The sequence below is a fragment of the Aulonocara sp. 'chitande type north' Nkhata Bay genome, linkage group LG1, assembly GCF_057382095.1.
Source record: "Aulonocara sp. 'chitande type north' Nkhata Bay isolate Kocher_YH1m ecotype deep benthic linkage group LG1, A_spYH_male_GT1.1, whole genome shotgun sequence".
NCBI lineage: Eukaryota > Metazoa > Chordata > Actinopteri > Cichliformes > Cichlidae > Aulonocara > Aulonocara sp. 'chitande type north' Nkhata Bay.
Genome location: NC_141344.1, coordinates 2,576,390 through 2,587,498, shown reverse-complemented (window position 1 = coordinate 2,587,498; position 11,109 = coordinate 2,576,390). Strand labels below are relative to the sequence as shown.

The following is an 11,109-nucleotide window of genomic DNA, read 5'->3' as shown; positions in this document are numbered from 1 at the left end:
AAAATAATTTCCCCCAGGGATCAATAAAGTATTCTGATTCTGATGATTCTGAAATGAAAATTGCTAGAAGTGTGGTGGATGATTTTCACAATAAGTCTCCTCCAGCAGTGGATAAAACTTCAACATAATAAACATTTGCATAAAAACAGATTTTAAATGTGTGGATTTTATATTTTGCTACATGAATGAATGTGAACGAGGTAAAACAGCCAGCCTTTTCAGTCATTTTATTGCAAATGAAAAATGTGAGCATACATGTAATTAAATCTTCAGTGCAGATTAAAAGTACAATACACCATCCATAAGCAAAAGCCTCATAATAATCAGACGATAACACAGTCTAACTCAGACAAGGGCACCAGTCATTCAATATAATAATCAAAGTTAAGAAGGAGAAATAATGAGACAAAAAATATGAAATAATAGGATACGACAAAAAAGAAAACATCAAAAGTCAGAGTCAGCTATCAAAAGAATTTAAAACATCAAAAAGTGTAAAAGATTTCTGATTATGGCGCAAAGCAGAAATTCAGTTTCCAGTTTAAACCAAAACTACAACAATGAAAGATTTAGAAATCTGACGACGAGCACGTTCAGGAGCTGCAGCTGAGCAGGATCCAGACTCACCGAGCCATCACTGCTTTTCTTATCTGTAGAACATTGTGATCTGCAGCTGTCTTCTATCCAGCGTTCTGTCCTTGACTTTTTGTTTTCTAAATGAGAAACTCTCTCCAAAATCTGTTCTGCAGCGTTTCACTGCAGGTCGCAGTCGGACGTGAAATACAGCAGTGAGCTCTCACAATCACAGTAAACTGAAACTAGGTCTTCAAATATATTTTACTCGACTGAAGTAAAACTAAAAACACTGCCTGAAATGATCCTGTGCTTCCTTAAGTGAACTTGAGATCGACCCATTTAGATCATTTCATATTTTTATTGTTTCAGTCTAGAGCAGCTTTGCATGAGTCACTATTAAAAATAATCCTTCTTTACCTTCTGCTGAACCTGGATGTAGCCACTGTGATGTCACCCTTTGTTTTCAGCTTGTGGAATTGAACAAACGGATAAATAAAGGCCGTCTCATCATCATCATCATCATAACCTGTAACCCCCATCGTGTAAAATGACCAATTAACATCCAGAAAACTTTCATCATGCCTGATATATTATGACATCATCATGACTAATATGTGTGTGCTGCATCTAAAGTCAAAGGTCACTCTTTCAAGGATGCCAATATTCACATTTTGGACAGAGAAGACGGAGTGAACGACCCTCTTTAGACGGAGGGCGGAGCTTATGACACCGACTGTCTGACGTTCTTATGGAGAACAGTAGAGTTTAAATACCAGGGACTCTCCACCGTTTGGTTTTACAGCTGCAGAAGCTTCTCAGATGAAACTTAAAGAAGTCCAGTGGCTTTTCTTTCCAAGAAGCAGATCTCTGCAAAGACCAGATTATGAACAAAGTGACAAAATTATTGGAACTTCCGATTATTGTGTCTTTGAGTGTTTTAATACCTTTGGAAAAGGGCGAAATAACAGTGCAGGGTCCAACGTCATGTGGCTAACAACGAGGAGCTGTGAAGGCAGGACAGAGAGAAGTTATCGCTCTGTTGTTGAACACAAACATGCAAAGCATATCTTATCCCACGCAGACAGCTTTTTGTGAGCACGCTCAACTGAAGCCTTAAACTTGTCCACTACAAACTCAGGCAGTGACAAGTAGTCTGATGACAGCAGCATGAAACTAATTCAGAACATTCGACGCGGTTTGCGATTCAGAGAAGAGAAAGAGGAAGTAAAGGATGCAGATTTACTGAAATAAAGGCACTTACAACCTGCTGTAAGAAATACTACCCCAGTACTCTTAGTCGAGTAAGTGAAAAAGTCTGAAGCCACCATTCATTTCTTTTGGAAGGTGTTTCAGAGAGAAACTGGCCATATTTTATCGTACCACCCACGACTCAGGGCAGAGTTCCCCAGTAATTAGCTTCAGTTTATATGATTGTAATTGTGTTTACCTACAAATACTTAAAGGTCAATTCATATTAATAATTGTACTACAAATAAATGCAAGTCTTTGGTTGGAAACAAAAAAATGTATAGAAATTGCCTTCCTACCTGTACATTTATCCTTTCTGAGGTCCTGATGAGTAAAGTGAGCGAGGAAGTTCAGAGAAGACAAAGGCTGATCTCATCTCAGCGTGAGGCTGGTAGATCCACACGACTGCTGTCGTTTCCTCTTCTAAAACACAGTAACAGAAAGTTTGTCCTCAGAGCGGAGCAGATGTGGACAAGCGTGAATTAAAAAGTGGGTTCGGTTTGGCCTGAAATTTGTCTGTTTGCAGCACGGAGCCTCTGATGAAGATGCCTGCTGGAAAGTTACAGGGGCGGAGCTCGAACTGAGAGGCTGAACCATGAAACTATGAAAGTACAGATATAGAAATGAGCTGAACAGACTTTTGGATATCTGCAGTTCCTTTCATGCATGGGAAATCTGTTTTTTATTTTTTAAATAAAAACTGCAAACCATGAGGTGACAAACTGATATATGGTCCCTGTGCTGCAGGCACAGCTGAAGGGCAGTGAACGCCTTTGCTCTGTTTTCACAGGCTCCAAAACATTCCCAGCCTAAACTAGTTTGCAGTGTCTGCCTTTACAGATGGATTCTGTGCATTATTTTGTTTCATACCAAGATTCAGCTTTCGTTCGCCTACATCCTGTTTTATATCCTTAACCCTTTGACCCCTGTGTGGAATACATGTGCAGACATGCAGGACCTCCACAAAAAACACAGAGTCCCGTTTCCCCTCTTTGCCCAGCGCCTCTCAACAGATACGACTTGTTTGCCTCTCCTGCTACATATTTCACGTTGAACTGTGTTTGACCTGCAAAGGGGACTGGATTTCAGTACAAGTGACGTCTGTGATCTTTGTTTAGTGACGGGTGTAGAAAAAAAGTTTCACCTTCAGTTTGTTTAAAGTTTAAAGCGAGGGGCGAGTCCTGCGCTGCAGCTGCTGAGATGAAAACAGGAAGAACTGTTAACTGACTCAAATATGTCACCCTGTTATTTTTAAAGTGACTTTTTGTGACTTCCTTCTGCAAATTCTAAAATATTTTAATTCAATTCAATTCAGTTTTATTTATACACAACAACAGTCGCCTCAGATCTGAGCGCTTTATACTGTAAGCTAGACTCTACAATAATACATACAGAGAAAAACCCAACAACCATATGACCCCCTGTGATCAAGCACTTTGGCGACAGTGGGAAGGAAAAACTCGCTTTTAACAGGAAGAAACCTCCAACAGAACCAGGCTCAGGGAGGGGCGGGGCCATCTGCCTGTATTTTACCAGGTGCCTTTCATCTAAACTAGTTCAGTAGCTCAGTAATAAAACAGCAATAGTTGGATAATAATGTGAAAATAAAGACTCAGTGGGGTGTGGAGATTCAGAGACCTGATTTTTAGACCGATTACGTCACAGAGACGCGACGAAGGCTGTCCAAATTCGAAGACTCTTCCAAATGCAGCCAACAAGTGCGTCCTCCTTTTCCCAGATTTGAAGGATGTGTCGGGTGTATCCTTCGTGGCCCAACCTATCCCATAATTCATAGCGCTGCCCAGCCGATTCCAGTTTCCAACAATGGCAGCAGCTACTTAATTTTAATATTACTCTAATTACTCTTTCTGGAGAGAGAAAAGAAACTGCTGTACGTAGAGCAGCGGTCTCCAACCTCTTTTGCGCCACGGACCGGTTTATGCCCGACAATATTTTCACGGACCGGCCTTTAATGTGTCGCGGATAAATACAACAAAATAAAACTAGTACCGGTACCGAAAAAAAGAAGATTTATACATAACACACGTGAAAAGACCCAGGAAAACAGAGTAAACGATAAAAACGATAACAAAATAACGCTGAAAACCGATAAAACCCCTGAAAACCAGACATTTCACACCTGAGCCTCAACTCTCGCGGCCCGGTACCAAACGACTCACGGACCGGTACCGATCCGAGGCCCGGGGGTTGGGGACCGCTGACGTAGAGAATGTAGCTGTGTAAACTTCAAATATCTGCTCGATTTATCAAGACATCACATATTTCTAAAAGTGCTCCGACATTTTTGGAGACGTCTGTTACCCACCAGCTCGATAGCTGACCGCGGCGATAACGGCGAACTCTGGGCACATCGTTTTCAACCCACCGGAGTTAAACATGATATATAAGTCACTCAGATAGCTTAAAAATGTTATTTTTTCAGTGTTTGATTTGTTCCTGAGTAAATCGGTTTGGCTGAGATTAAAGTTCTAGTTTTCACACAGCTGAATAAACGTCAAACAGAAAACTGATTAAACAGAAGTGAGACGGTCGAGAGTTTACTCCAGTGTCCTGTTATATTGAAGAAGCAAGCAGCAGACAGCCGAGTTTCTTAAACTCTACAGAGACAGCGGTCGTGTCCAAATTCATGGGCTGCATCCTCCTGAGGCCGCATTTGTAGACCGATTACGTCACAGCGACGCGCCGAAGGCTGTCCAAATTCGTAGACTCCTCCGAATGCAGCCGACAAATGAGTCCTCCTTTTCCCCGAATTTGAAGGATGGGTTGGGTGTGTCCTTCATGGCCTACCATATCCCAGAATTCATAGCGCGGCCCAGCCAAACTCCAGTTTCCAACAATGGCGGCCGCTACTAAGTTTTAAAATTACTCTTACTAATCTTTCTGGGTCACAAAATAAACTTTTAACATATTTTCAGGCGAGAAAGTAGTTGTGTAAACATCAAATATCTGCTCGGTTTATCAAGATATCCCATATTTGCAAAAGTGCTTCGACGTTTTCGGAGACGTCTGCTACCCACCAGCTCGACAGCTAGCCGGGAGCTCGAGGGTTACTGATGCGGCCGAGAACGGCACAACTCCCGGCACATCATTTTCAGATCACCGCGGACTTTCGCTGCTCGGATTAAACGTAATATATAAGTCACTTAGACAACCTAAAAATGTTATTGTTGGGCTTTTTTCAGTGTTTTGTTTGTTCGTGAGTAAATCGGTTTGGCTGAGATTAAAGTTATTAGATTAGATAAAATAAAACTTTATTAATCCCCCGGGTGGGTTCCTCCTTGGTTTTTACACAGCTGACTAAACGTCAAACAGAAAACTGATTAAACAGAAGTATGAGACAGTCGAGAATTTACGCCAGTGTCCTGTTATATTTTAGATAGCAAGGAGCAGACGGCCGAGTTTATTAAACTCCACCGAGACAGCGGTGACGCAGATCTGAAGGCTGGACCGTCCAATTTCACGGCCGTTTACTTCCGGCCTACCCGACCTTCTGAGGACCTGGCCCACGTAGACCGCGAAGGCCGGGTCCTCAGGAGGATGCAGCCCATGAATTTGGACACGACAAGCGGTGACGCAAATCTGTCCAGCTTTTTCAGTCTTCAAAGGACCCGCCCACGTAGACCGAAGGCCGGGTCCTCAGGAGGATGCAGCCTATGAATTTGGACACAGCTAATAACAATGCAATGCCATGTAATCGCCATGGTAATAAGGCTACTTTCACGGGTCGCCACTGATGGTAGCTCTGCTAGTTGGAAGTTTTATACCAGCTAGGGATCTTTGACTGTATGTGATTACCATGGTAACAGGAAAGAGCTTGATATGAATCTTGTAATATCAGGTGTGGGAATGTTAGTCACCGTCTGATTGACAGTTTTTATCTGGCCCCGAGTGTCAGGTGTGCAGCAGCATGTTTAGTTGACCGATGATGGTAAGTTCTCCAGCAAGAGAGCGTCACTGAGCTGCCACACGTTGTCACGTTGGCAGCTCAGTGACGCTCTGTGTTGGATTTCTAAACAGGCTAAGAAGCTAGATCTTCTGGTGTCTCAAGCTAAAGAGTCCAAAGCTGGTCATGCTGTTACCACAGCGCCCCCACATGACAGAGAAAAGAAACTGCTGTATGTAGATGCTTGTGGTTAGTTACAGAAAAGACACGACTGGACAAATCATAGAAAGAAACTCATTTATTGATAGTTAAATAGTAAAATGAAGTTTTCTTTTAAGGATATGTTGAACTGTTTTGAGGTGAGACGAGCAGCCGCACAGGAGTCAGGGAGGCTTTCACAATTTAAAATTAAATGAATCTGTCAGACTGAAGGGAGACATGACTTCACATCAGCACAAAACTCTTTCACATTATCACTGAACTCTCTACAGAAATAAAAACAAAGCTCTGACGGTACATCTAGACCACATTAAGTCATACAGTCACATTTTAAAGTTCACAGGTGTCTTTATATCAGGGGTGTCAAACAGGAGGCTCGGGGCCCAGCAAAGACTAATTCGGCCGGTGGAACAAGTGAAGGAAGGCATACATTTTGCCCTTTTAACTGTATTTCCGTAAGTTTGCAGCTTTTCTTACTGATAAAGACGTCCACCATCCACATTCATACTATAACACAGAAATAAAATAACAGAAAATCAGTTTGAGGGCAGAAAATTTCTTTTTTCAATAATGAGACTACAGTAAAAGTTTTCTGTGAATTAACAAAAACTTGGTGTTTTATAAGTACAGTGTGAGGAATGAGCTCTCTGAACATTTAAGCCCAAAGAGTCAGGCTGGCAGGTTTCTTTCTTTCCTGCAGCTGCTTTTATTTATCACGTAGAAAAACTGAGCTGTACTGTGCAGACTGCCCTTCTTGGTCTCATATGAACACATGTCAGGGATTAAATATGTACTTAAGCTTCTTTACGCTGACAGAAAGGCCACTTTCACTGGTCCGGGCCTTTTAACACAGGGTGGGCTGTATGTGGCCACAATGCAAACTGAGTCTGACACCCCTGCTTTACACCTTTATCCAGCAGAAACTGACAGTTTGACAAAAACAGCTTTAAAAATCTCTTCAAAGGGATCAAATCTGCATCATTACCTCACATGAAAATACAAATAAATAAAAACATGAACAATATCTCAAAGAAATATAGTGAAACTAAAACATTTCTTCACATTCATTCTCCTCTCTTCATTACTTTTTAGTCTCTTTAAAGCTAATTCATGTGCAGCTTCTTCATATTGTGCATGTGCCCAATACTGTCCTGTTTTGCATAGTTTAACATTTGATTCCTTCACAGCTTGAGGGCGTCGGACCGCTCTCACATCGCTCTGCTAAATGTGGAGCCATGAAGCTGTTTGCTAAGCTGAGCAGAAAAAGGTGCGTCTCTGTAAAGGCTCACAGCGTTTCTGCCAGGATCCAAACCAAGTCAGCTTTAGAGGATTTTCAGCCACTTGTTCCGAGCTCGAGCATCCTGACTTTTACTCTGCTGCAGGTCAGAGACCTCACCAGCTTTTTACTGCTCTGCATCCATCTGACAACAACATTAGTCACATTAAAAACATATTTATTTGAAGTCCCGACAGTAATTATGGACTCTTCCTTAGTAAACTCAGTGCATTTACATGATGCTGTTACTGACCGTGAAACAGTCGATCAGCTGACTGTCTCTCTGCTTCTTCTTTGGTAAATGAAACATACTAAAATCTTTCCTTGGACTCATCGTTGCATTAAAACTCGAGGCTTCGTGCTCAGCTAAGCTAACGTCTCCTGGCCTCAAATTTGCCCAAATGTTGAACTATTCATCTTCTGTTCACGCTTCCAGCCGCTCTGGCATAAAGTGAAGCTACAGCGGCACTCTGCTTTAGTGGCATTTCACATTAATCTGCATGTGCAAACTACTCAAAAAATACAATAAAATACAACAAAATAAATACTAAAGTGTGAAAGCACATCCTCGTGTCTTTGGTGAAGTCTCTGTGCTTCAGAGGTTAAACCTGCAGGTCTCACAGTTTTAACCATGTGAGGAAAAAGAGACTTTTTAATTTTAAAAAAACATGGGAAGAAATCTCACTTTCTTTGGAGTTTCTGGTCTGTTGGTTGGACGTTTACTGAAAGGTGGAAACAAGCTGCTTTCAGACGAGTTATTCCAAGAAATAATCAAAAAACCTGACTGACTGCAGTCCTGCCTGATTTAAGTCACTCATTAAACTCTACAGAGCAGACTGACGCTCGGACGGATGATGGATCCGTCTTCATCACAACTCAGTTTTACCCTCCTAAGACCCAAACTCTGTCATGGTATGCATTTTTAATTTCTCTTTGCTATTTGGGCTGATTGGGACCTGATGGATGTAAAAACAAAGAATTACCTGTTTTGTTTTTTTTACCTGATTTTTGTCTCTGAGAAAAATTAGATCCACATATGAGGACATTCATTTTAAATTTCGATAGAACAGTGGCAGTATAATGTCCTTGTTAGTGGATATCAGGCCCTTGTAGAGCAAAATTGAGTATTTTGGTCAAGACGACCCAAAATGCGATGTCCACATATGTGGACGCCAGGTCCTAGGAGGTTAAACAAAAAGAAATCACCACCAGTTTTCACTTGCAAGTAACGTCTGAATGACGAAGGAAAGTTACAGGTAGTTGGAGATAAAGTGCTATATTAAATAAGCTTGATATGTATTTGCACAAAGCAGCGCAGCAGCTTTAATAGTTTTCTGTCACACAGCAAAGGTCTGAGGCTCTTTGAGGACGTGAAGCCTCTGAGTCTGTCTGCGCTTTAGTGTTGGTGCTGTTTATGATTAAGACTCCAGAATGACCGATCACGGTTAGTTTCTCTCAACTATCCAGACCAAAACGGGCCTGGATAGTTGCTGAGATATTGTGGTGTGGACTGGCAGCTTCAGGACAGAAAATCTTCTACTACTACTTACAGAAAACATTTTCACATGCAGGCAGAAAGCTGTGATAAATATTCTTATAGTGTAAGTGAAGGTGCTGCACAGCTATAAATGGCCTTCAGTGTGAGTAAAGCTTAGTTTCTCAGATCACTTAGTAATTTTGGGCCTTACACAAGTGCAGCCCACCGGGACTTCGATACGCGTCTTCTGGACTCGATATGTGTCTGCGTCCTTACACTTGGTCTTCATCAGGACCACCATCGGAGCCCGAACCTCCACAGAGTTGTAGTCGTTCACCTCGCGCCCGTCGATGATGCATCCCTTACAAAGGCACTCGGCAAAGATGATGTCACGTGGATACCTGCTGTCGTTTCGGTCTATGCTGGAGACACAGACAGACAGAAAAGACCTCAACACGTGCAGGAGACAGTGAACACACAGCAGATTCAGTCAGGACAATACGCGGCTTCTCAAATCAAAGCTCGTTTAATATTAAAGCTGGTAGCTTTCATCTGCTCGCTGGTTCCAGGTTGAACTTCCTGAACCAGCTCAGCAGCCGTCCATCCATTTCTACTCCGCAATAATCCAGCCTGCTCTCTGCACGTCCAAACTTTGGATCAGCCACCACCAGAGATGGGCAGTAACGCGTTACTTGTAACATCCACCATACCTGCTGCTGAACCAAAGCATGATGTATACCATGTTGGTAAATAAATAAAGAATTATTAAATATGTTCCAATTCAAATCGATTTTAGCCAGAATAATGCGTTATCGATTCATTAAATCCTGAATCTATTTTTGTCAGTCTCTGACCAAAATTCACTGAACCAGCAGCAAAAAAAGTTCCAAGCTACACTTCACATTTGTAAAACATCGTCACTGTTTCTCTCTTACTTTGACTGTTTTGCTTCCACCACGATACGATCTCACTTCCTGCACAGCTCTGTCTCTCTAAGTGTCCTTCAAGAACAGTTTCCCATCTCAAATCTCTGTTTTCTGCATTATTTGCTGCTTATTACGCACCAGTCTACCTGTGTGTTCAGTGCTGTCAGCCTCTGACAAGAAAGCCTGTTCAGTGCAGAAATGTAAACTTTTTAAAATGATGCCAAAACTCTTAGCTGAGTCTCTAATCAAACCTCTGTAACTTCAGCAGCATCAAGTTCAGAAGCTGATTCGTGGTTTTCTTCCATTTTTGATTGGCTGCAGAATATTTTTAAGGTTATCTGTTAGAAAAAGCCAGACCAGGAAAATCTCCTTTATGTGTTTCTGTTTTAGCCTCAGTTACTTTGACACAAACGCATCTGTTGTGATGCTCACAGCTCTGATGAAGGGTCAGCCTTGTTTTTATACAGAGATTGAAAAAAAAATATAGAATTAGAATATTTCTGACTGTCAGTCAAAATTCAGTCGAATCGATGATAGAAATTTGCGACAATACCCAACATTCAAACTTTCATTCAAACAGTAATGAGTGAGAGAATGAGCATTTTTGTCCCTCTGCGGGTTCCATACTTACTAGTAACGCCACGGAGACAGCGCGCGGCCGTTGAGTTCGTGCATTTGCTGGGCAGCCTGTTCGCAGGTGGTGAGCTCCTGGTGCTCGCGGGCGTCGCGCTGAAGGTCGAGCTTCTTCAGGTTGACGTCAAACTTTCGCTCGCGGGCCTCCACCTTCTCGGCGCTGAGACACCTGGAGGCGGCCGGGCGGAGCTCGTGCATTTGCTGGGCAGCCTGTTCGCTGGTGGTCAGGTTCTGGTGCTCGCAGGCGTCCACCATCTCGGCGCGGAGCTCGTAGAGGATCAGCAGAGAGAAATGCAAAGTGGCAGAAACAGTCAGAGAGAGCTTGGCGTGATTGGCCATCTTGACTTCGGACGGCTGAGACTGGCGCCGCTCCATTGAAGCTGCTTTAAATACGGTAGCGGAGCTCCTACGGCTGCCCGGTTGCCATGGGGATCTCCTCAACATTTCCTCACGACAAACAGTCCACGTGCGGCCCCGCCCCTCTGCTGGCTGTGCGCTGTGTTTGTGACCGCGAGCAGACAGCCTCGTACCTCTAATAAACTCCGCCGTGAGCTCTTTTTAAACATTTCACACGTTTCATTGTTGGTTTGTTTTTTTAAAGGTAGAGACAGATGTTTATGTTTTACAGAAAAAGGTTTTATCGCCTGAAACGTGAATATTGTCAGGTTTTCTGCAACTGCTGCTGTTCTGATCCTCAACAGTACATCTCAGTGTTTACATGTGTTTACACAGTTTTTTTTGTTTTTTTTTTGTTAATTCTGTGGAGCTGAACACTGCGGCTTTACACAAGACTGAATACAGCTAAATCTGACTTTCTGTAGCTTTTTATTAGCAGTGACTTTATTTATTC

At 42.5% G+C, this 11,109-nt stretch overlaps 1 protein-coding gene across 4 annotated transcripts; it reads right to left on the bottom strand.

The window, feature by feature from the left end:
• Window positions 1-212: 212 nt before the first annotated feature.
• LOC147338477 (uncharacterized) lies at window positions 213-10,703 on the bottom strand. Of its 4 annotated transcripts, XR_015128999.1 has the most exons (5): window positions 10,258-10,670; window positions 8,912-9,122; window positions 2,124-2,247; window positions 1,521-1,580; window positions 213-1,443 (listed from the first exon to the last, which is right to left on the bottom strand). XR_015128999.1 is itself a non-coding variant. In XM_086291089.1 (3 exons), the coding sequence occupies exons 1-3, from the start codon at window positions 10,632-10,634 to the stop codon at window positions 7,351-7,353; spliced, it is 606 nt and encodes a 201-aa protein (XP_086147215.1). In that variant the 5' UTR covers window positions 10,635-10,670; the 3' UTR covers window positions 6,076-7,350. The 4 variants fall into 4 exon arrangements, 3 of the variants coding, with proteins under 3 accessions (XP_086147215.1, XP_086147289.1, XP_086147102.1); XM_086291089.1 differs by lacking the exons at window positions 213-1,443; window positions 1,521-1,580; window positions 2,124-2,247 and adding an exon at window positions 6,076-7,368; XM_086291163.1 differs by lacking the exons at window positions 213-1,443; window positions 1,521-1,580; window positions 2,124-2,247 and adding an exon at window positions 6,076-7,368 and having other exon boundaries at window positions 8,977-9,122.
• Between the last annotated feature and the right edge of the window lie 406 nt (window positions 10,704-11,109).

Excerpts from the sequence above, each read along its gene's own strand:
- LOC147338477 (XM_086290976.1), bottom strand. The coding sequence starts at position 10,703 with ATGTTGAGGAGATCCCCATGGCAACCGGGCAGCCGTAGGAGCTCCGCT. Across the intron at positions 9,123-10,257 it reads CTGTCTCCGTGGCGTTACTA|CATAGACCGAAACGACAGCA; the intron begins GTAAGTATGGAA and ends CTGTGTCTCCAG.